This window comes from Nicotiana tomentosiformis, chromosome 12 (genome assembly GCF_000390325.3).
Source record: "Nicotiana tomentosiformis chromosome 12, ASM39032v3, whole genome shotgun sequence".
Classification (NCBI taxonomy): domain Eukaryota; kingdom Viridiplantae; phylum Streptophyta; class Magnoliopsida; order Solanales; family Solanaceae; genus Nicotiana; species Nicotiana tomentosiformis.
Window position 1 is genome coordinate 60,467,549 of NC_090823.1, and position 24,797 is coordinate 60,492,345.

Consider the following 24,797-nt stretch of genomic DNA (forward strand, 5'->3'; position numbering starts at 1 on the left):
AGCTATACTCACAGTAGGACACTATAAGCAATAAGTAGCAACAGGGAGCAACATGTAGTAATGCCGTGAAGTAAGCTGAATACAGTTTAAGTCTGGTGAAACCAAGTAGAGAAAACAAGTAACAACTCAATAAGGGCAACTGCTTCAACATAAGATTTGTTCAAGGATTTTCCCCGAGGTACTTTGCCTCATAGTCACATTTCATGGGTCCCAATTCATGGACCCTAATCACTTGGCATCTTGTACCCATATTACAATTCATAACCGCACGGACGACTCATGTGCCAAGGGAGTGATAGTACCTCATAGCCGCATGGACAACTCACGTGCCAACAATAACAATGACTCATGACTGCACGGATAACTCACGTGCCAATAGGACAACTCTCGCACAGAAGGCAAGTAAATGAGAGTACATGTAAATGGTCAATAACATCAGGATTCATCTTCTTAAACTGATATGGGTGATTAATTAGGTGTATGCTTGTGCAAGTGTCCTATCACAACTCAAGTTAACAAGTTAGAGTAGAGGCAATAAATGGCACATAGGAAACCACCACCACAAAATGTACAATGTATAACTCACACAAGGTAGGCACACCACCACACAAATATCATCAATAACAATGCTCCCAGGCCATCACAAATCATCCCCGACATAGCCCACCTTGTCTCACCACGTTCGCAACGATAAAGTAAATGCCTGCCTTGTCTGGCCACACGCGCATAATAATATTCCCACCTTGTCTCGCCACATGCGCAAACCCACATATGTAGCCCGCCTTATCACACCGCATGTGCAAATATCAATAGTAACAAAAGCACGGATAACTCATGTGCGAACACCCAGACAATCATCTCGACAATACCACGTGTGCCAAATACATAACATCACAATATAAGGTCTTTCACCACATGTGCCTATATGCCACAACTTTCCCTCAAAACAAATTTCTATATTGCAACCACGCATAGCCCTCGGCTCAAAAACACTGAGTACAACAATAACAATAACAACACGAGAGTACGACAAGTAAATCAACACAAGAACTACAGAACACAAGGAAACGGAAGAACGAGCTCACAATGAACGACACGACAAGTAATAATGGTTTCAACAACAATAGCTCAACAAAGGGAGAGATAATGTGTAACAATGATTCAACATAAGTACAACTCAACGATAAGAGAGATAGCATGAAGCAATGATTCCAAATAAGGATAAGTCAACAATGAAAGGGATAACAAAACTTCAATTAAGGTTAAGCAATTATAGAAGAGATAATAATAACTTCAATTAAGGTTAAGTAATTCAGGAAAAGATAATGATGACTTCAATTAAGGTTAAGTAATTACGGAAAAGATAGTATGGCACTAAAAAGGTGACAACTTAAATTAAGGCACATAAGAGTTTATTGACAACAAGGGTAGAACATGGATCAATCAACTCCAAATAAGACACGTAAGGGTCAATCTAGCAAAGGAAGGATTTAACATGATAAGACAACTTAATTTTTAATGAACATAAGAACCTAAGAGCCTAAAACGTTCAAATGTCCATAAATAAGCCCGAGTACGTACTCGTCACCTCGCGTACACGGCCTTCACATGACACAATTAGCATAAATGACTCAAATCCTAAGGGATAGTTCCCCCACACAAAGTTAGGCAAGATACTTTCCTCAAAGAAACTGGACAGATACTCTAAAATGACCTTCTCGTGTGAAACAACCTCCGGACGGCTCAAATCTAGCCAAAGTAACTTCATATCATGAATAAATACCATAGGAAACAAATCCAAATAATAAAGATTTGATCTTTAATGAAAACCCCGGGCATGCACCTTGAAACTCAAAAAAATTCACAAACGTCCCGATACGAGTCTAACCATGCCAAAATTATTCAATTCTGATATCAAATCGTCCTTCAAATCATCATTTTACATTTTTGAAAGTTTTCACAAAATTCTCATTTTTTCCCAACTCAAACCACTAATTTAATGATAAAAATAAAGATAAAATCATGAAATAAAATCAAATCTGGGTAAAGAACACTTACCCCAATCCAACACGTGAAAACCCCCTAAAAAATCACTCAAATCCGAGGTCCACAACTCAAGATACGATAAAAATAGCCAAACCCTCGAAATAGAGTTCTTGTATTACTGCCTAGGTATTCTTCTTACGCGATCGCGGAACATGCTTTGCGATCGCGAAGCACAAAAGTATAAGCTGCCAAATGACCTTACGCGAACGCGACACGCTGACCGCGAACGTGATGATTTACCTCATTATGCCTATGCGAACACGTCCTTGACCATGCAAACGTGAAGGCTAAAATGATCGGTGCCCATCCAGTCTCACCCTCTATGCGAATACGGTTCCTCTTTCGCGTATGCGGCAAACTTTTCAAGATCCACGAATGCGTCCACATACTCGCGAACGCGAAGAAAAAATATTGCCTGCCTCCCAATTACCTTACGCGAATGCATCAATCTACTCGCAATCGCGATTAAGAATGCACCAGATATCAAATCAGCAATCCAAAATAGGAGGAAATGGCCCGTAGCCCATCCGAAACAAACTCGAGGTCCCCGGGACCCCGTCCAAACATACCAACAAGTTATATAACATAACATGGAACTGTTTGAGGGATAAAATCACATCAAACAACATCAAAACCATGAATCGTGCCTCAAATCGAACTTAATGAACTTATGAACTTTCAACTTCTACAACCCGTGCCGAATCATATCAAATCAACCCGGAATAACCTCAAATTTTTCATGCAATTCACAAATGAAATAACGAAGCTAATCCAACTCTCAGAATCACAATCTGAACCCGATATCATCAAAGTCAACTCCCGGTGAAACCTCTTAACCTTCCAAGCCTTCACCTTTCCAATTTTTGCCAAAATACATCAAATCAACCTACAGACCTCCAAGCTTGAAAATACTATTCCGGAGTCGTCTACACAAAAGTCAAACTTCGGTCAACTCTTACCGCTTAAGCTTCTAACGTAAGAAACCTTCTTCCAAATCAATCCCGAATCATCCGAAATTCAAAATCGACCACACACGCAAGTCATAATACACTATACGAAGATGCTTGAGACCTTAAGCCACCGAACAGGATGCTAATTCTCAAAAGGATCGGTCATGTTGTTACATCCTCCCCCTCTTAAACAAACGTTTATCCTCGAACATGCCAAGAATCATTCCGAAGTCACCAAATCACCAAATGTACTCACCATACATATACTCGTGGGTGACCCCACGTCACTTCAGTCCACATAAGCCTGACAACACTATCTCAACTAAATATTGTTCCTCCCACCCACACTGATAAACCTTAGAACCAAAATTTTCACCATCTGATCATTTCCCAAAGACCTGATTCTCATATCGACATACGGTATAAGCCTCAACCAGCTGCAACAACTCATGCCTACACCCACAAGGTACAACCACACGAGATGACACATCACACATATACCCATAATAATAACTCTTGCCACAATAGCTACCCATAATCAAATCCAGCACCGACAATTAACCTTATATCCGCTGGAACCCTGTTCCAGACATTCACAATACTGATAACGATGCAAGAAACATGAAGATCCCATAACCATTCACTCAAATCTACAAGTCGGTTTTAACGCCACCTGGGAACACACCTCGCAGGCTAAAACCCAATAAGCACAACGCGAATATGATTGAATATGAAAAGAGAAACACATGAGAGAACTATCAAACAAGCCCGACAGGCACAACTTCCTATCAGTACCATACTACGAATCAATTCCATAAGGGAGAATCAAAACACAAGAACTAATCACAAGGATCTCATCCTAATATAACTCCACCGCGGCACGCAGCTCGGTCCAAACATATCAGACCACATGAAAACGCGAGGATCCCATCCTCAGTTCTGAATCACAAGTAGAATACACACCTTACCCACCGAAACCTCCCACTAATTCAATTTTGCAAAACAAAATCACAACACGTAATGAACTCCCTACACCGGTAGAACATCCAAATCACAAATTGTAACCAAACTATCCAAAAATCACATCAAAACCTACCATAATGAGTGATAGAAAGTCTCTTCTAGACTCATAGCTCTCAATAGTGAACAAATCAAAGCGATAGACATGGGCTACTGATCTGTGCCACACCACAATTGAGTAGCGAGGCGGTCGATGCAATAATAAACCCAACAAAGGTCGGGATCGAATCCACAGGGAGTTAGAATATGGGATTAGGTGTATATCTAAGTTAATTGCAAGTTTTGGCTTTAATTGCACTTTCACAAACTTGATTGGTTCTTTTATTTCTAACTTTACTCTAAAGATTGCAATAATTGAAACTAAGGACAATATTTTTGTTGTTGTTTTTCAAATGCTTAAAGAGACTAGGGTAGTGACTTCTACCTAGGTGGATATCTAACGGGTAGCAAAATCTCGGGCAAGCTTGATTAGTTGGAATTGTAATATAGCTATCACACCCAGATACCCATTCTATACCTCTCAGTAGTTTGAGTGATTTTACCCAATTTGGCTTTCTCAAGTCTAAATAGGTATTCATGCAAATCAAGTGATATTGGCTCAAGTTGGGTATTACTATCTATAGGTTTAACCCTTTAATTGGGGCTATCAATTTCTTGAGTTCACCCCAATTCCTTGTTAGCCTAGTTTTCCTAGACTTAGTCCCTCTTTCTCAAGTAGAGACTAAGTCATAAAGGCACAAATCAATGTTTGCAACCATTAATTCTTGAGTTCTAGCAAGAACTAGGCTAAATATCACTAACCCATTCACATTCAAGCCCTAAAATCAAATACCCATTAAATACCCACACTAGGGTTGGGTCACAACCCTAGCAATGGGTTTAGCTACTCATGGAAATAACAGAAATTAAAGATGAAATGAAGATAAAATCTATAATTTTAATTTATGGAATGAAAATCTAATGTTAAAAAGTGAATCTAGTACAAAAACTCCAAAAACAGAAAAGTCAGCCGTATACAAAACATAACATAACCAAAAAATGACAAAAAGTTCTCTTTATACTAAGCTAAAACTATCCGACAAAAATGCCCCTGCGGAGGTTGTGCGGCCGCATAATTCTGAGTGAGGCCGCACTCTTTCTTTCGCGGCCGCATAATTCTGATGTGGTCCTCGTTATTCTCTTTTGGATCTGGGTTGAGTTGAACTTTCGGGGACTGCATAATTCTAAGTGCGGCCGCGCTCCAAAATATGCGGCCGCATAAAAGTGATGCGGTCTACACTTTCTTGAGTTTGGCTTGAAATCAACTCTCTGGTTCTTCATTTCGCAGTCCGCATAATTTCGATCGCGGCCGCGCAAGGGATTCCGCGGCCGCACAATTCTATTGTGGTCCGCACTTCTCTCTTTTTCTCAAGTTGTCAGCTCTCTGAATCTCAGTCATCACGGTCCGCGTAATTTCAATCACGGCCGCATAGGGACTTTCCCTGCCGCATATTTTTGGTGCGGTCCACGCTCATCATTTAGCCCAAAAATCACTCTTTGGATCTCCCTCTCATGGACTGCGTAATTTTGATCGCGACCGCACAATATTTGTGCGGTCCGTGCTTCAGACCTCTTTGCCCAGCCTTGGATTTTGTTCCACTTTTGACTCCTTTGTGAGTTGATTTTGATTCCTTTGGCTCATTTTGAACAATTCCTGCAAGCAATCATATTTCATTAGTTTTCGGGAATAACTCCAAGCATTTTTGGCCTAAAACACAAGTAAAAGAGAGCAAATAATAGGTTAAAATCCCGACTTATCAACTCCTCCAAACTTAAAGTTTTGATTGTCCTCAAGCAAATAAGGTAATTCCCACCTCCACTAGAAAAAAAAAAGGTATTTCAGCAGGCTTAAGGTGAATCAATCATGCATCAATTGGGACTAACAATTACCCTCTACACAAATGAGTTATCAACAACACTATGTTTTGACCTTTTGAGTACCATAGTTCTAATGTGACACTAGAGCATCAAGAGTTGACTTAATTCACCAAGGAATATCGCTCTATCACATAGGTCATTGTGGAACCCAAACTCCTCCTCCTTTACTCTCCATGAGCAAATCTCACTTTAGAATGTAACACTCAAAACAAGGATTGTGAAGAAGTGCGCTCATCTCTCTCAAAAGAAATGTCACAAGTCCGGCTCTAAGTACCATAAGCTTGCCCCTTATGTAAATCACCACTAATGTAAGCTCACTCAACTTGAAATCATATAGGGCTTTTGCGGGAATGCACTGAAGGCTTTTGGATCAAGGTAGGACTTATCGGCATATGATGGTTTCATCTTTCCTTAAGCACTCTATTTCCTCTTTTTTGGCTCATACTTTCTTGACTCTTTGAGTCATTTTCTTCTTCCTTAGGGGAACTAGAGAGACGTAATGTCACTCTTTTTTGCTCATGACAATCATTTTTCTCCTTCTCTAATCACTCCATGCCTTTCATCATTGCTTTCTTTGAATCCCTTCAACTTTCTGCTTTATTCCTCGTCTTTCACTCCATGCCTTTCATAATTGCTTACTTTGAATACCTTTCATATTTGTACGTTTTATCACTTTTACATTCCTCGTCTCTCCCCCAAACTTATGTTTTTGCCAATCGTATCAAGAATGCTAAGGAAAGATCGGGTGCCAAGAGAGGGTCATTATAAAATGGATAAAGGTTTGTAACATGGCTATTGAATAAAAAAGGCTTCGGCTCAAAGAGGTTGACTAGGGATGTCACATTGGCAGGCTATGAAAGTTTTCAAGTTTCCAATTGGATCAAGGAGTGCCTACAATCATTTCTCAAGTCGAGCTACACATAGAATTTCGCCTAGAAAAACATTCAGGGCAAGTTCTAGACTTATTGGCATGGAACTTGGACTTGCAATTCAATACCTCACCTCTCAAGCTGCTGGATTGTTAAAGAGAATAGATTTGATGGCTCACAACAACCCTAGATAATATTGAAAATCGCAAATGGCTCAAAGAAACCACTCGATGATTGTTTTAGTCAACACAAAAGTCTAAAGGTCACAACTAGAGCTATTCTTTGCCAATCAACTTGTTTCTAACCATAAGGTCAAAGGTAAATGTGTTAGTACCAAGTGAATCCTTCTTGAGACACTTTTATTCATTACTACTATATATACAAAAACATAAAGAAAACGGATTCAATCCCTTAAGAAGGTTGTCACGCCATCCATCATTGGGAAGAGCCACCCGGTTCACAAAACATCCACCTTCGGAAAGAACCGTGGCATTAAGAAAACCAAAGGCTTATTGTTCACATAAAATGTAAAAAGAAGCTAACAACTTAAAAAGAAGCTACTAAAGTAAATAAGAAGCTATGCTACTAAGGAAAAATGATGAAAGAAGTTATGAAGTAAACTACAGAAAGTAGACTGAATATGTACAAAATGAAGTAAAGCGAATATATACATAATGGACATGAATATATACGTCAAATGGTAAGAATATATACATACCAAAAGTGAAAATAAAGATCAATAACGATAAAAATAAAGATAAAGAAAAATAGTATAATGGTTATTAAATACCAAATGTCATCAAATCAAAATGGACCACCCCCCAAATAAAAAATAGCATTGCCCTCAATGCTCAAAACAAATAAGAACAGGAAAAAAGTGTAGAGAGTAGAGAAAACTCCCTATGTGGTCTCTGTCTGCATCGGGTCCTCAGCACCCTCTGTATCCTCTAACGGGATCTCCACATCCTCTGACTGGGGGACTATGGGGTTGCTGAGCATCTGAATCAGCTCCGCAGCAGTGTGTGTAGTGGTAGCCGGCTCCTCAGACTGGCCGGATGCTGCATCTGATGCTTCGGGCACTGCTGCATGTGCTGCTAGGACTGTCTCCTCCATGAGTAGGTCTAGTGGAATATCACCGGCAGAAGCAATCTTCTCAACCTCTTTGCTCAGCTTCTCCACCGACTCCTTAGATGCCTGAGTCTTACGCATCTTCTTCACTTGCTTCCCCAAATCCTTGATAATCCTCCCATGTGTATCAAGAGTCTCCCGGATCTTCTTTTGGTCGTCCAGAATCTTCTTCTGGTTGTCCAAAATCTTCTTCAAAGAGTCCTCCACTGATGGAGGTACCTAAAGCTCTGATGGGGCTAAAGACTGTGCTGCCACTGCACTTGATATGGCAGTCAGCTTTATGGTAGCTGCCTGCATCCAGTTGTTGAGACCTGATAGTGTATGTGAAACCCACAGTACTGTCTGAGGGTAGGTAGAAGATGCACGCACTGACAATGGAACTGAGAGGGAAGGTACGGATAAAGGAGGAGGCATGGCTGCTACTCCGGCAGAAGTACCGGCTGCTATGAAGGGCTCATCAACTGACCTAGCAGCCAGTACCCCTGGCTCTTTAGATTGGCCAGTGGAGGTAGTGGCTTTACCCTTGAATTTAGGGTTGTCCGCTCCCTGGAGGTGGTACCATGAGAAAGGCTTTTTAGCCTTCACCTCCACATCAAAATGTTTCGGCTCTACCCCTTGGTCTTGGAAATACTCTGTGAGGAAGTTGGGGTAGGGATACGATCTTTCTTCTTTCTGGACTACATTGGAGATGTTGTAGGACATCAAGTTTACTACAATAATAGAATAGAGTGACATGATTGAAGCTACCAATACTGCCGAAGGAGTGGAAGGACATTCTCATGTTGGCACGGGTCAAGAAGGCTGCACACAAATGTTGCCCACCCTTTTGCTTCAAAGTTAAGGGTGGCTCTGACAATTTGAACTCCTGTTGTGAGCCATGCAGGTGTTTTCCCTGGAAAAGCAAGTATCTCAGCTAGCCATGGGCGAACTACATCACCCAAGGCTAGCTTCTCTAGGTATTGCACTGCCTCTACATCCTCAAACCCTACATATGTGTTCAGTGCATGGCCATCAAACCAGATTTTCAAGTTTCGGACCTTCGTCACCTTTGTACCCTTTTTGATGTGGGCAATATTGGCATAAACTTCCTTGACAAGGTATTCATTTGCATCATGGATCCGGCAGGTGAACCATTTACATCATTTTCTCTCCGTAAATTGCTTTAGGACATTCAGATTGTGCTGGCTTAGGTCTTTGGTTATGAATTGTCGCTCAAGAACTACTAACCCCAGACCCCATTATGCATTCAAACACTACCCACATATTTTGTGGCAATTAAACAATAAAAGCTACTAACCCCAGACCCCATTATGCATTCAAACACCACCCACATGCTTCTAAATCAGAATTAAGCATCAATTTGACATTTTTGGCATGAATTTAACCCTAGATAAAAAGAAAACTACAACAAAGAGAAAAGAAAAGAAAATGATGAAATTAATTCATTGAAATCAACATACCAGTAATGAAATGTAGTAGGAAATCAATAATTGATGAATATGGGATGAGATTGAAAACAAGAAAGAGTGGACTATGCTTGAGAGGTCAGAGTGTGTAAAGTATAAATAGTCTCAAAAAGTCCTATTTATACTTTGGCCCACCAACTTACCTGAGTGCGGCCGCACAATTTTGGCGCGGTCCGCACTCTTTACCTTTTCTAACTCAGGAGCTGATTCAGTGATGCGGTCCGCATAAAAATGGCTGCGGCCGCACAATCTGAGCGGTCTGCGAAATTTTGACCTTGGCCGCGAATCCTTAAGGGATTTTGTCAGGCCAAACTTCAGAGAGTTGGCATTTTCCATATTCTAGTTGTGCAACCGCACATAGAATTGTGCGGCCGCGAAAGGCTTGTGCGGCCGTATAATTCTGGTGCGCTCCGCACAATTTCACCACTTGGCCAATTTTTGTCTTGTCAATTTTCTGCACTGCACACCCAATTCCTGCATACACTTCACAACCAGTTAGTCCAAAACAATGCCTAATCTAACAAAAAGATCAAAATAAAGAAAAACACATAGGTTGCCTCCCAAGAAGCGCTTGATTTAACGTCGCGGCACGACGCATGTTACCATCATTCATTTGAAATGGAGCAATGCCACAACGTGGCCATCATCGACCTTACCAAGGTAGTGCTTCACCCGGTGCCCATTGACTCTAAAGATCTCACAATTCTTATTTTTCAAATCAAGAGCATCAAAAGGAGTCACATGTAATGTCACGCCCCAAACTCGGGGAGCGTGACCGACGCTCTACCGAGAGAACCCGGCCGAGCAAGCCTGTTAGATTTACTTCTACCCAAACTTATCCATGAATAAAAAGGAGATGTACTCCATTAATCAAATACTGTAAAGATTTTATTAGCAACTTCCTTTTCATTCTCATTAGCAGCTTCATTTATAATTTCCAAAATATTATGAGTTTATAGAATTAATGGAAAAAAAACATGATTTCCAAATACCAATATTTCTAGTTCAATTCCCAACATCAACCACAACCCACAACCTATCTACGGAGCCTCTAAATACAATAGAAGAGTAACATGGAAATGCCGGCAACAAGGCCCCGACTATATCTCAAAACACAGTACATGAGAAACAAAAGATACATGACCCCAAAATGAAGTGGGGCTCACCAAATCAGCTGAAAAGAGTGCGCTGCTATCACTGATCAATGTCGCCTGATGTAGAAGCACCTGCATCCATTAAAGATGCAGCGCCCCCGGCAAAATGGACGTTAGTACTGTCGAATAACACTAATATGCATAGCTAAAAGCCCTTTTTCAAAATAGAATGCCCATATAAGAAAAGGCAACACATAGAAATAGCAAGTCATAATCAACAATATCCAAATGTTCAGTTAAAACATAATAATTTTCAAAATACGAACTTCATATAAAATTTTGGTTGGGAGATCATTAGCACCGATATACCACCGTCTCTGTTAGCACGGAGTCTGATCACGCCCGATCGGCTAGGACATCTCCCCACGAATAATATGGTTTGACATGTGATGCGAAAGAAAGTTGTTACCAAGAGTAGTACCACCATATGCGCAATATGGCGTCTGATCTCCACCCGATCAGCTAGGCCGCCTTCCCACATATGCCGTGCGGGTTGACTTTTTCAATCCACAAAGGTTCCAGTTTCATCCCAATTAAGGGAAATAATATCACAATTTCCCAAAGGTTCCAATTTCATCCCAAATAAGGGGAATAATCACAATCCACCCCTACACCGGCACATGTAGTTTCAGGAGTAGGCCTTATGACCCACCCTTCCTCAGTATTGCTAATGATGCTCCTAAAAATATTTTTGATTTGATTTGCAAACAGAAATATCATAAATACAATTGTACTCACCTCAACATCTTTCACATTGTATAAATTCTCATTAGTATTCCCAGTCATTCACAACGACAATATTTCCTTGGCTCATTAGGCCATTCACAAGATTCTTCATTCCTGGCATGATGGCCGTATTTCATATTCCACACTTTCACCTCTTTCAATTTCAAAGATCACCATCAAGTATCAACATATAGGATATTTCAGAAATCATATACTTCAAATCCATTTGAAATGGAAACTTCAGACACAAATGGTTTCTTCCCAAAAAAATGAGGCATACCATCCAACAATAGAAACACACATGAAAATCATAAACAATCAATACACCATTTATTCTTACAATGATCTTCCCTAGCAATGACAATGTACCAGTTCAACACATGAGTATATAGAACTCGAATCACACTAGATATATTTATAAAGTAAAGCATTAATTAAAGCAACCACTAATGGACATGAATTGAGTACAAAAGCTTTTAGGTAATTCTATCTTCAAAGTCATTTTTAAACAATTGAGTCGAGGCTCATTTCATATTCTTTATCGCATCTTCTCAAATCATTTGCACTACTAGACACAATCATAACATAAATTCTTGGCACGTTGGCCACACTCTATATCCCCAATTAACTTATTTCACTTCCAACCATCTTTATAGATTATCAACAATAAGACATTTCCAAATCAAGAATTTAGGTACACATATGAGCAATTAAGAGTCTTAAGAATATTGAGATTTTCTCACACAATTTAGCATATTATCTTTCATTGAAACATGACTCAAAGCCATAACCTTTTAATACACAACCCATACTTTGAAACTTACGGAATCATTATGGAATTCAATTCCAAGAGAGAAAGTTTAGCCAACATACCTCAATCGAGCTTCCTTAACTCTAGAATGATCCGGAATTCTTAGCAATCCCAATCTATTTTGAGACATAACAAAATTGAACCATTATTAGGAAGATATTCATGATCTCAGCTCATTTGAGCATTTTATCAAACACTAGGTGTGCAAATCTAACTACAAGGTTCTTCTACAAGATTTCCTTCACTCCACAACCCAATCTTTATTTATTTGAGCTCAACAATCTTCCCACAAACCTTATTAGTACAAGCATGTATAAATAATGCTCTTATACCCAAGAATCATACTCCAAATCAACCATGTTTTACCCAAATTCGAAATTGGAAACTAGGGTATGGAACCTTACCTCTTAGATGAAGATCTTGTGATTAGCTTCCTTGATTCTTGAAGATTGGTGCAAGATTGGATGATTATAATGTTAGGTTCCCTCCTTCTCTCTAAAATGCTCTCACCTCTCTCTAAAACCCTCAGAAAAACACCCCAAATAAGCCCCAAAAGCTATTTATCAAAATGGGGTCGGGTTATGAAAATAGAAAATTTAACCCACCGAAAGTAGGTTTGCGGTCGCATAATGGACCGCAGAATGGGTATGCGGGTCGCAAAATGCACCGCAAAATTGACGCCCAGAAATGGGATTCACTGGACAGGTGTGCGACCATTTTGCGGTCGCATAACTACTTCTGTGATCGCATAATGGTTCTGCGATCGCAGAATTGGTCGCAGAATCGCATTTTTCCAGCCTTTGGTAATTTGGTCATAACTTCTTGTAGGAATGTCCAAATGACAAACGGTTTGAGGCATTGGAAACTAGACTCAAAGTATTTAATTGGATAGGTAATTCACCATATAAATCTTGATATTATGAGAGGTATGATCGTTTGAAGTTAGGTCTTGTGCGAACTCACTTGAAACTTTATCCCATCATAAAAGTTTCAACTTGACTTAGCCTTGGGGCCCTTCTTAGACCATAAACCATTCTTAATGCACCTCATACATATATTATCATGATCAATTGATGTCATTCATATAATAGTCCTTGTCTACACACAAAATAATATAATTAGCGCATATCGACTTTCTTAATAGCGCTTAAGGACTTCAAAATTTTTCAGGGTGTTACATGTACCACTTCAAAAGGACCACTCCACTTTGATTTAAGCTTTCCTGGAAACATCCGTAGCTGAGAGTTGAAAAACGAACAAGGTCACATTCTTTGAATTCTTTGTTTTGGATATACTTATCATGTAGGTACTTCATCTTGTCCTTATACAAGGAAGAACTGGAGTAGGCATGGAAACGGAACTCATCAAGTTCACTCAATTGCTCCACCCGAAGATTGGCAGCTAGATCCCACTCAAGGTTCAATTTCTTCAGTGCCCACATGGCCTTATATTCTAATTCTACCGGAAGGTGACATGCTTTGCCAAACACCAACTGATACAGAGACATACCAATTGGAGTCTTGTAAGCTGTTCTATAGGCCCAAAGAGCATCGTTAAGTTTCCTTGACCAATCAGTCCGATTTGCATTGTCAGTCTTGGATAGAATACTCTTGATCTATCTGTTGGAAACTTCAACCTGTCCACCTGCCTGGGGGTGATAGGAGGTTGACACGTTGTGAGTGACACCTTACTTGGAGAGTAAAGTGTCAAAGGCTTTGTTGCAAAAATGTGAACCCCCATCACTAATGATAGCCCTTGGAGTACCAAACCTTGTGAATATATTCTTCTTCAATAAAGCTAACACACTCCGAGCTTCATTGTTGGGCAAAGCCACGGCTTCAACCCATTTGGACACGTAATCCATAGCTACCAATATATAGGTATTCCCACATGAGCTCACAAATGGACCCATAAAGTCAATGCTCCAAACATCAAAAATATCAATCTCCAGGATGGCGGTGAGAGGCATCTCATTTTTCTTGGAGACCCCACCATCCCTTTGACAATCATCACAATGCTTAACGAGCTCGCTAGCGTCTTTGTACAAGGTAGGCCAATAGAATCCACAACTTAGGACCTTTGTAGAAGTTTTCGCCCCACCGTGGTGACCACCATAGGGCGAAGAATGGCAAGCTTCAAGAATACCCAATTGCTCTTCTTCTGCAACACATCTCCGGATAACACCATCAGTGCAAATTTTGAAGAGATATGGCTCATCCCAATAGTAGTCCAGGCAGTCTCGTTTGAGCTTCTTCCTTTGGTTTGAGGAGAACTCATTCGGAATAATGCCACTCACAAGATAGTTGGCCACATCGGCAAACCATGGCATCCCAGTCATAGAAATGGAAAGGAGTTGTTCGTCAGGAAATGAATCATTGATCTCAAGGCCATCATGTGGCCTCCCCTCCTCCTCCAATCGGGACAAGTGGTCCGCCACTTGATTTTCACTACCCTTTCGGTCTTGAATCTCTAGATCAAACTCTTGCAATAGAAGCACCCACCTCATCAACCTTGCCTTAGAGTCTTTCTTTCTTATCAAATAACGAAGTGCCGCATGGTCGGTGTGAACAATCACCTTTGTACCATTAGGTACAGGTGGAACTTCTCCATAGCAAAGACAATGGCTAGGAGTTCTTTCTCGGTCACTGTATATTTGACTTGGGCCTCGTTCATGGTCTTGCTAGCATAGTAGATCGGATGAAAGATATAATTAATTTGTTGCCCCAATACCGCACCAACTGCCGCATCGCTTGCATCACACATGAGCCCAAATGGTAAGCTCCAATTTGGCGCAGTAATAATAGGAGTGGTAATAAACTTATACTTGAGTAGTTCAAATGCCTTCATACAATCTTCATTGAAAAGGAACTTGGCATCTTTCTCCAAGAGTTTGCGCAAGGGGTTTACCACCTTAGAAAAATCCTTGATGAATCGGCGGTAAAACCCCGCATGACCTAGAAAACTTCTCACTCCCTTTATGGAAGTAGGGGGAGGGAGTTTGGATATCACTTCAATTTTTGATCTATCAACCTCAATGCCATTCTTGGAAATCATGTGACAGAGGACAGTGCCCTCCTTGACCATAAAGTGACACTTCTCCCAATTCAGCACCAAGTTAGTTTCTTCACAACGTGCCAATACCTTATCCAAGTTATCCAAGCACTCTTCAAAATAACCCCCCACGACAGAAAAATCATCCATGAAAACCTCGAGAAAGTCCTCTACCATATCGGTGAAGATGGATATCATACACCGCTGAAAAGTTGTCGGTGCATTGCATAACCCGAATGGCATCTGTGAGAATGCAAAAGTGCCATATGGACAAGTGAAGGTGGTCTTCTCTTTGTCTTCAGGTGCAATAAGAATCTGGTTATATCCGGAATATCCATCCAAGAAGCAATAATAAGCACGTCCGGCTAACCTATCTAACATTTGATCAAGAAATAGAAACGGAAAATGGTCTTTCTGTGTAACTTTGTTGAGCTTTCTATAGTCCATGCACACTCTTCACCCGGTGACAGTTCTTGTGGGGATCAATTAATTTTTGTCATTTGTGATCACAGTCATGCCCCCTTTCTTTGGGACACATTGCACCAGCGAGGTCCACGAACTATCGAAAATGGGGTAAACCACCCCGGCATCCAACCACTTGATGATCTCTTTCTTTATTACCTCTTGCATGGCCTCATTCAATCGTCTTTGATGTATCACGGAGGGTTTGGCATCCTTCTCCAAAATGATTTTGTGCATGCAAAAGGCACGTTATACCCCGAATATCCGCCAATGTCCAACCTATCACTTTCTTCCTTCTTTGAAGCACCACAAGGGTGGCATCTACCTGCACGTTAGTTAAGCACGAGGAAAGAATAACAGGTAAAGTGGAACAAGGGCCTAGAAACTCATACATGAGGTGTGAAGGCAAAGGCTTTAACTCCAAGGTGGGAGGCTCCTCGATTGAGGGCTTTGTTGGTGGAGACTTCCGATTTTCGAGATCCAAGGAAAGTTTTTGGGGCTTATAAGTATATGATCCCATTCCTTGCAAAGCATTGACATATTCTACAAAGCCTTCTTTCTCATCCTCATCATGATTCAGCAACACAATTTCCAAGGTATCTTCCATATTTATCATAGCACTTGTGTCATCAATAATTACTTCGGTCACAAGATCCACGAACGAACACACTTCATTGCTATTTGCCTGCCTCATTGATTTACAAAAATAGAACACCACTTTTTTATCGCTCACCCGGAAGGTGAGCTCTCCAGCTTCCATATCAACTAAGACCTTCCCTATAGCAAGGAAAGTTCTCCCTATAATGATTGGCACCTCGTAGTCAACCTCACAGTCAAGTATCACAAAATCTACGGGAAGGATGAACTTGTCAACCCTAATTAACACATCATCAATTATATCCAATGGCCTTTTCATTGTCCGATCCGCCATTTGCAATCTCATGGATGTGAGTCTTGATTGCCCAATCCCCAACATTTTGAACACAGAATAGGGCATCAAGTTAATGCTTGGCCATAAATCACATAAAGCTTTGGCGAAATCGGCACTCCCAATAGTGCACGGGATTGTGAAAGCACCAGGGTCTTCTAAATTTGGAGCCATGGAGTGCACCATAGCACTCACTTGATGTGTCATTTTGATCGTTTCACAGTTTATTGATCTCTTCTTTGTTACCAAATCTTTCATGAACTTGGCATATCCCGGCATTTGTTCTAAGGCTTCAACCAACGGCACATTTATGGACAAACTTTTCATCATATCAATGAATTTCTTGAATTGATTCTCATTGTTTTGATTTGAAAGTATTTGAGGGTATGGAGGAGGAGGTGATATTTGGCATATTTCGATATGTGTTGATGTTACTTTACCCATGTTTTAACCACTTCTTGATGTTATTTGATCTTTAAAATTCTCAACATGGTTTAATTATTGGTTTTATGACTAATTAAGTTATGTGTGACGATTTAAGGTGTTTGGAGTGCAAAATATGAAGAAAAGGTGGTCTAGCCAGAGGAAGAAGGGTTGGATGTGTCGCATCCAACCTAGAAAAACTACATCTTTCGTGCACCCTTAGCAGTGAAGTCGGCCCATAGCGTCCGCCATAGCATCCGAGACTGGGAAGTAGAAGAGAAGGGTGGATGCGTCGCGTCCACCCTCACATGCAAAGTTAAGAAATGGAGGAACAAAGGGTGGATGCGAAGCATCCACCCTAGCATCCGAAGCTGAGAAGTGGAGGACGAGGTGGATGCGACGCATCCACCCTAGCATCAATCCCTGAAGCTGATTTGGATTAGAAATAGGAGAACTTTGGCCCACGACTTTGGTACGCAATATATAAGCCAAAAACGCCTCTTTTAGGTCATCTAACATATTGGGAAGGGGGAAAAAGCCACGACAAAGCTGTGGAGGCCGGAATTCATCAAGTTCCATCTTTCTCCCACCAAACTTAGTAATTTTTATGTTTCTTTATATGATTTGTTGTTTGGCTACCATGTCTATATGGAGCTAAACTTCACGTTCTAGGGTTGTGGTTCTTTCATGACTATTGTTATTCGGATATTGATTTTGACTTCTTGATTTATCATATTAGTTTATTTATTCAATCTTGCGCTTAATTATTTAATTGCTTGATCACCAATTGAATACTATCTACGAATCTAGAATTGAACTCGAAAGTGGGAATTCTATATTGCATATAGGATTGAGTAGGGCAAGTTCTTGAACTCGGGCATCGGGGAACGGATTCGTAGTTAGGATAGACATATACCTAATTGCCTTGCTTGGTTGATTTACAGGAATTATAAATGCGTTCTTGTTGATTCTAACTCCATAGACATATAGGCGTTAGGTTAGCTTGAATAGGGAAGTAAGAACTCGACAGATTCTTATGAGCATTAACCCTGTCAACCAATAAGCTAGATAAATTAGTCGGTCAATTCAATTGAAGAATACAATAGGATTGTTAGATAGCCCATAACCCTAGATCGTTTTCATTACATTGATATCATTAAAATCTGCTCTTTCTCTGTTCAAAGATTATTATTTATATTTTTCTTATTTAATTAGTTTAGAATAAAATATTTTTAGATTTAATTCTTGTTTAGATAATTGGGATAGTCTAATTTAGTTAATAGTTAATCATAAGTCCTCGTGGGTTCGACATCCGACTTTTAGTCACTTTATTACTTTACGACCGCGTATACTTGCGTGAGTGTGTTTGGTCGCAACAAGTTTTTGGCGCCGTTGCCGGGGACTTAGAAATTTGCTATTTTTCTAGATTAGACATTTTTTTTATCTATTCATGTTTTTTTATTATTTTATTTTAGTTAGTATTTTTTATTTATTTTAGCATGGCATCTTGGAATAAAAATTGTTCGAATGATGGTTATTCTTATTTTGATGATCCTTGTCCATATTGTGGAGGACCCCACTGGTGGAAAAATTGTCAGAATGTTCCCAGGAGCGAGTTGTGCGCACAATCTCAATCCTTTGAGTGGAATATTTGTAATATGTGTGGTGGTCAAGATGGCCATTGGGATGGTTGTCCTAATTTTGTTCATCCTTCTCTGAGCCCTTATTATGATCTTTCTAATGATATTTCTGAGTTTGATAGGGGCAATGAAGTGCAGGATATGGAGCCTGATGCATATATTAGGGATATTCTGAGGCAAGTAGCAGAGCAACAGGATGAACTCAAAAAAGATATGAAAAGAATGAGGGCAGCAATCACAAGAATGAAGGCCAATATGGAAGAATTGAATGAAGAGAGCGAGTACCAGCAAGAGAAAATTTTTGAAAAAGAGGAGATTTTGAGCCAAACTTGGCTGGCAGAACAGGCTGAAAAGTTAGAAATATATGAAGCTCAACATGAGGAACTTACTGATGGGATGAGACACTTTATAGAGGGAAGATCTAAACTGGGACAAGGGATCTATAAATTTGTCACTACTATTCACGACTTGCAAGATAAATTAAATGCAAAGGTTGTTGCGTCTATCGCCCAACAAAATAGTAATGAGTTGTCAGAAGCTGAAAAGGAGCTTATACGCCAAATTGAGGAGCTAAAAGTGGAGAGCCAATCATTCGAGCATATTTCTGTTGATGATGCCCATGTTGAGAAAAGTACACTAGAGCCATGCGAGGTAGCAGATAATGTTATATTTGAAGACTCTAATGTGTGCACATATGAGGATATAAATAGTAATATAATTCTAAAGTTGGGGCGTGTTGGTCCTCATTCTAAACATTTTTCGACATTGTATTTGGATGATGACATGGAAATCGAGTCATCTAAGCCTTTGGAGGAGTCAATGGAAGAGGAACATGATGCCTATATTTTTGAATTTGTCATGCCAAAAAGAAAAAAATACATTCCTCATCTAAAGGCCGAGAAGTGAAGAGTGAAAAATTTATTACTTGGCCTGGTTATCTTTGTAGCCCCACCACTGGAGCATAGCCGCAAACTGGATGCCATGTTAGGGGCTCAATTCATAAGTTCGAGGTGGAGGCAAAAAGTGGTTCACGTCGTGCCGCTACGTTAAATCAGGCGCTTGTTGGGAGGCAACCCAGCGTTACTGCTTTCTTTTATTTTTGTTTACTTTTTATTTTATTTTATTTTTATTATTTTGTAGTATTTATTTTTGTTTTGTAGGATTATGAGCATAGGAAGCAAAGCCATTAGAAGAGTGCAAAAGCGAGCTAGATGGTGAGGACTAAGTGTGGGGTGCCCACACAAAGGACGATGCCTGGGGGAAGTCTGAGTACCTCGTGAGCCGCTATTGCTTCGGCCTTTGGCCTACCAGGGAGTCTCGTTTACCCTCTTATTATTTATAATGTGCATTGAGGACATTTTAAAATTTTAAGTGTGGGGTGAGGAGATCGTTTGGATGAGTTTCTGTGCTATTTTAGCTTAGTTGTAGTACTCATTCTTAAGTGTAGTAGCTTTTAAAAAAAAAAAAGAAAAAAAGAAATTAAAAAAAAAACGAAAAAGTAGAAAAATTGGACTTTTCCCGACGATTGATCTCCTAGACAGTTTTCTTGAGGGATTAAAGTCTAAACAAAAATTCAAAATATGTCTTTTAGCTTTCTTTAGGTAGTAATAATCCCCTGTGGTTTTTCTTTGTGCCTCGGTTCTTTTCCATGGGATGTAGTTTGAACCGGGTAGTTTTTTTCTTTCCGAGTAGATTAGGAATTTAGGGAATAAAAGGAGCAAGAATGATGAACCTAGGCGCCCTTGACTTGTTTGATAGTAACATATTTATACTTTCGCATGTGTAGTATCTTCTGTATGATTTGAATTTATTGATGATGCCTTGTTAAATTGGATAGCATGTTTTGTGGCGCCTATGTCTCGTTTACATGACTTATGTTCACCTTGTGTTTAATACTTAATATCTCGTGGCTCCGTGAATACTTGCATTGTTTGAGAGTCGGAATGTGACCGTCCTTAATGAGTCATGTGCCATGTGTGGTGAGGTTTTTTGTGTTGTCCATGTATTGTACTTGTGTCTAGAACTTGCCCGGTATGTGAGTTGAAGCGAAATTTTAGGTGATGCTCGGTTTGAAAAATGATTTTAGGATTTCTTTGATCTTTTTGAGCTTATTGCTTATCACAAATAAAATCTATCCCTAGTTAACCCTTTTGAGCCTGTAGACCTTTTATTTGGTACCCACATTACAAGCCTATACCCTTTTTATTCTTAATTGACATTGTTTTGATCCTTTTACCTCTTAAAGCACTTTAATTGTTAGATGAGCGCTAAAAGAAGTAAGAAGGGACTAAGTGTGGGGTGACTTTTGAGTGGAACCAATGAAAGAAAGAAGGGTGCACTTATTTTGTAAAATAATACACCACTAGCGGAAATTGAAAGAAAAAAAAAGAGAAAAATCTGGAAAAAAAAGAAAGAAAAATATAAATGAATAAATTGTTATCTTGTTCTTGCTAGTGGGTATGAACTAAAGTAGTGCTTAAAGAAAAAGGGACTGTTTTGGGGGTGATATTGTTTGTGAAATTGAAGTGGGGTTGAAGAAAAAAATGCTTAAAGTAATTTTGTGATGTATTAAAGTGCTTAGGAGGGTGAGTCACTATTCCTTAAATATATCCTACCCGTCCCTTAGCCCACATTACAACCATGAAAAAGTCCTAATTGATTTTAGATCGAGCGAGCTTACATTAGTAGAGATTTACATTAAGGGCAAGCCTATGGTACTAATTTCATGCATGTGACTTCTTTGTGAGAGTGAGCGATTTTCTTTGATATATGTGAGTCATTAAAATATATTTGATCATGAGATTCGAATGTGTGGATTGAACTCGCTCTCTTGTTCTTGTTGTGAGGGCACATGGTTTCACGAGGGATAGGTAACGTTATTAGACTTCTCTATGATGTTGGGTGTTCAAGCCATGAGTGCATAGTGACATTGAGTCGGTTTTTGAGGTTAGGATTGTTGTGAGCATGTTGTCTTTGTTCGAATATTTTTAAAGAATGGCATAAGTAAAGGGAAGGGTATGTGATGCATAGCCTAGAGCCTAATTGTTGCAAATAACCACGGTCATAGGTGCAGTGTGCTTTGAATGATAAGAGCTTAATTTTGTTTCGTCTACTATAGGATGGTTTGTTCGAGGACGAACAAAGGTTTAAGTGTGGGGTAGTGATGTTTGGCATATTTCGATATGTGTTGATGTTACTTTACCCATGTTTTAACCACTTCTTGATGTTATTTGATCTTTAAAATTCTCAACATGGTTTAATTATTGGTTTTATGACTAATTAAGTTATGTGTGACGATTTAAGGTGTTTGGAGTGCAAAATATGAAGAAAAGGTGGTCTAGCCAGAGGAAGAAGGGTTGGATGCGTCGCATCCAACCTAGAAAAACTACATCTTTCGTGCACCCTTAGCAGTGAAGTCGGCCCATAGCGTCCGCCATAGCATCCGAGACTGGGAAGTAGAAGAGAAGGGTGGATGCGTCGCGTCCACCCTCACATGCAAAGTTAAGAAATGGAGGAACAAAGGGTGGATGCGAAGCATCCACCCTAGCATGCGAAGCTGAGAAGTGGAGGACGAGGTGGATGCGACGCATCCACCCTAGCATCAATCCCTGAAGCTGATTTGGATTAGAAATAGGAGAACTTTGGCCCACGACTTTGGTACGCAATATATAAGCCAAAAACGCCTCTTTTAGGTCATCTAACATATTGGGAAGGGGGAAAAAGCCACGACAAAGCTGTGGAGGCCGGAATTCATCAAGTTCCATCTTTCTCCCACCAAACTTAGTAATTTTTATGTTTCTTTATATGATTTGTTGTTTGGCTACCATGTCTATATGGAGCTAAACTTCACGTTCTAGGGTTGTGGTTCTTTCATGACTATTGTTATTCGGATATTGATTTTGACTTCTTGATTTATCATATTAGTTTATTTATTCAATCTTGCGCTTAATTATTTAATTGCTTGATCACCAATTGAATACTATCTACGAATCTAGAATTGAACTCGAAAGTGGGAATTCTATATTGCATATAGGATTGAGTAGGGCAAGTTCTTGAACTCGGGCATCGGGGAACGGATTCGTAGTTAGGATAGACATATACCTAATTGCCTTGCTTGGTTGATTTACAGGAATTATAAATGCGTTCTTGTTGATTCTAACTCCATAGACATATAGGCGTTAGGTTAGCTTGAATAGGCGAGTAAGAACTCGACAGATTCTTATGAGCATTAACCCTGTCAACCAATAAGCTAGATAAATTAGTCGGTCAATTCAATTGAAGAATACAATAGGATTGTTAGATAGCCCATAACCCTAGATCGTTTTCATTACATTGATATCATTAAAATCTGCTCTTTCTCTGTTCAAAGATTATTATTTATATTTTTCTTATTTAATTAGTTTAGAATAAAATATTTTTAGATTTAATTCTTGTTTAGATAATTGGGATAGTCTAATTTAGTTAATAGTTAATCATAAGTCCTCGTGGGTTCGACATCCGACTTTTAGTCACTTTATTACTTTACGACCGCGTATACTTGCGTGAGTGTGTTTGGTCGCAACAGGAGGCCTTGGCATTGGTACCTTAACCTTTGGCACTACCGGTTCAGGCATGTCAATCACGTGCTTCCTAGATGGGTTCACTTCTTCTTGCGTCTCCTCCACATTTTCATCAATATCAATCCTCGCTTCTTCATTAGCTTGAACACCATTGCTTGGCTCATCATCATCTTGCACCAACACATCATCGCCCACATGTTTTCTTTGGTTTGAGGTACTAGCAACTCCACCTCTCCCACTTCTTATTGTCACGGCCATTGCATGCCCCGTATTCCCACCTTTCGGGTTCACCAGTGCCCCCTTTTGGCGAGTATTTAAAGCTTGAGTAATTTGGCCAAGTTGAACCTCCAAGTTGCAGATAGAAGTGTTGTGGGAAGCTAATTGGGCATCGGAGTCGGCGTTTTTCTCCATCATTTGCTTAAACATATTTTCAACTAGTCCCATTTCACTATTGGAAGAACTAGGACCTTGCGACGGATATGGAGGCGGGTTGTTTGGTTGTTGATACATCGGGGACCTCTGAAAGCCCGACCCTGATTTCTTTGATTGTTATTGTTCCAACCCCCTTGATTATTGTTGTTCCCCCAATTGCTTTGATTGTTGCCACCCCAATTACCTTGATTATTTCCTCCCTAATTGCCTTGATTACCTTGATTACCCCAATTGCTTTGATTATTGTTGTTGCCACAACTCCAATTTCCTTAGTGGCCTTGGTTGTTCCAGTTTCCTTGGTTTTCTTTGTGATCTCCATTGTTGTTGATTTGGAGCATTGCTTCTTTGACCTTGATAATTGTTGACATATTGAACCTCTTCATCTTGCTCATCACAAGAATCATCTTGATTATACCCACTATTACTTTGCTCAAATTGTTCCGGATGGTTTTGTACTTGTTGACCTCGTTGTCATCTCTTTTTTACATCATGTTCACACCTTCCATAGCATTCACCTGCCTCGACTCTTGAACCTGTTGAAGCTGAGCCTTGGCCAATTGGTTCATGGGGGTTTTCAACTCCGCAATAGCTTGCCCATGATCATGTAGCTTCTTGTGCAGGTGAATAACATTTGGGTCACCCTGAGAACATTGGCTCTACTTTGCCACGCCGAAGATGTGTCCGCCATTTCATCCAAGATTTCACAAGCTTCAGAGTAAGGCGTGTTCACGAAGTTATCCCCAGCGAGTTGATTTATCACACACTGATTTGTTGTGTTGATCCCCCTGTAGAAAGTCTGTTGGATCATGGCCTCGGTCATATCATTGTTCGGGCATTCTTTGACAACGGTGCGATATCTTTCCCAAATCTCGTGCAATGGCTCATTGGGCTCTTATTTGAAAGCTAAAATTTCATCCCTTAGTGTAGCCATCTGTCCCGGAGAGATGAATTTGGCAATGAACTTCTCGGCCAACTCATCCCAAGCGTGGATAGAATGATTGGGCAGTATCTCTAACCAGTCCAAAGCCTTTCCCCGTAGAGAAAAAGGGAAATAGCCTTAAGCGCAGTGCATCCTCGGTGACATTTGTTTGCTTGCTCCCCCAACAAGTATCAACGAACCCTTTGAGGTACTTGTAGGCACTTTGGTGTGGAGCTCCAGTGAAGAAACCCCGCTGCTCAAGCAGTGTAAGAATCACGTTGGTAATTTGGAAGTTG

At 40.0% G+C, this 24,797-nt stretch overlaps 1 protein-coding gene across 1 annotated transcript; it reads right to left on the reverse strand.

The window, feature by feature from the left end:
- Positions 1–15,332: 15,332 nt before the first annotated feature.
- LOC138902721 (uncharacterized) lies at positions 15,333–23,594 on the reverse strand. Its single transcript, XM_070190615.1, has 3 exons — positions 23,129–23,594; positions 15,993–16,818; positions 15,333–15,453 (listed from the first exon to the last, which is right to left on the reverse strand). The coding sequence occupies exons 1-3, from the start codon at positions 23,592–23,594 to the stop codon at positions 15,333–15,335; spliced, it is 1,413 nt and encodes a 470-aa protein (XP_070046716.1).
- Positions 23,595–24,797: the final 1,203 nt, after the last annotated feature.

What these genes read in the sequence shown, in the direction of transcription:
- LOC138902721 (XM_070190615.1), bottom strand. Translation starts at nt 23,594, where the DNA reads ATGGGACTAGTTGAAAATATGTTTAAGCAAATGATGGAGAAAAACGCC. An exon ending in GACCAAACACACTCACGCAA is followed by an intron (nt 16,819 to 23,128) that starts GTATACGCGGTC and finishes CGTTGGTTGAAG; the next exon opens with CCTTAGAACAAATGCCGGGA. An exon ending in CCTTTGCCTTCACACCTCAT is followed by an intron (nt 15,454 to 15,992) that starts GTATGAGTTTCT and finishes GGATATAACCAG; the next exon opens with ATTCTTATTGCACCTGAAGA.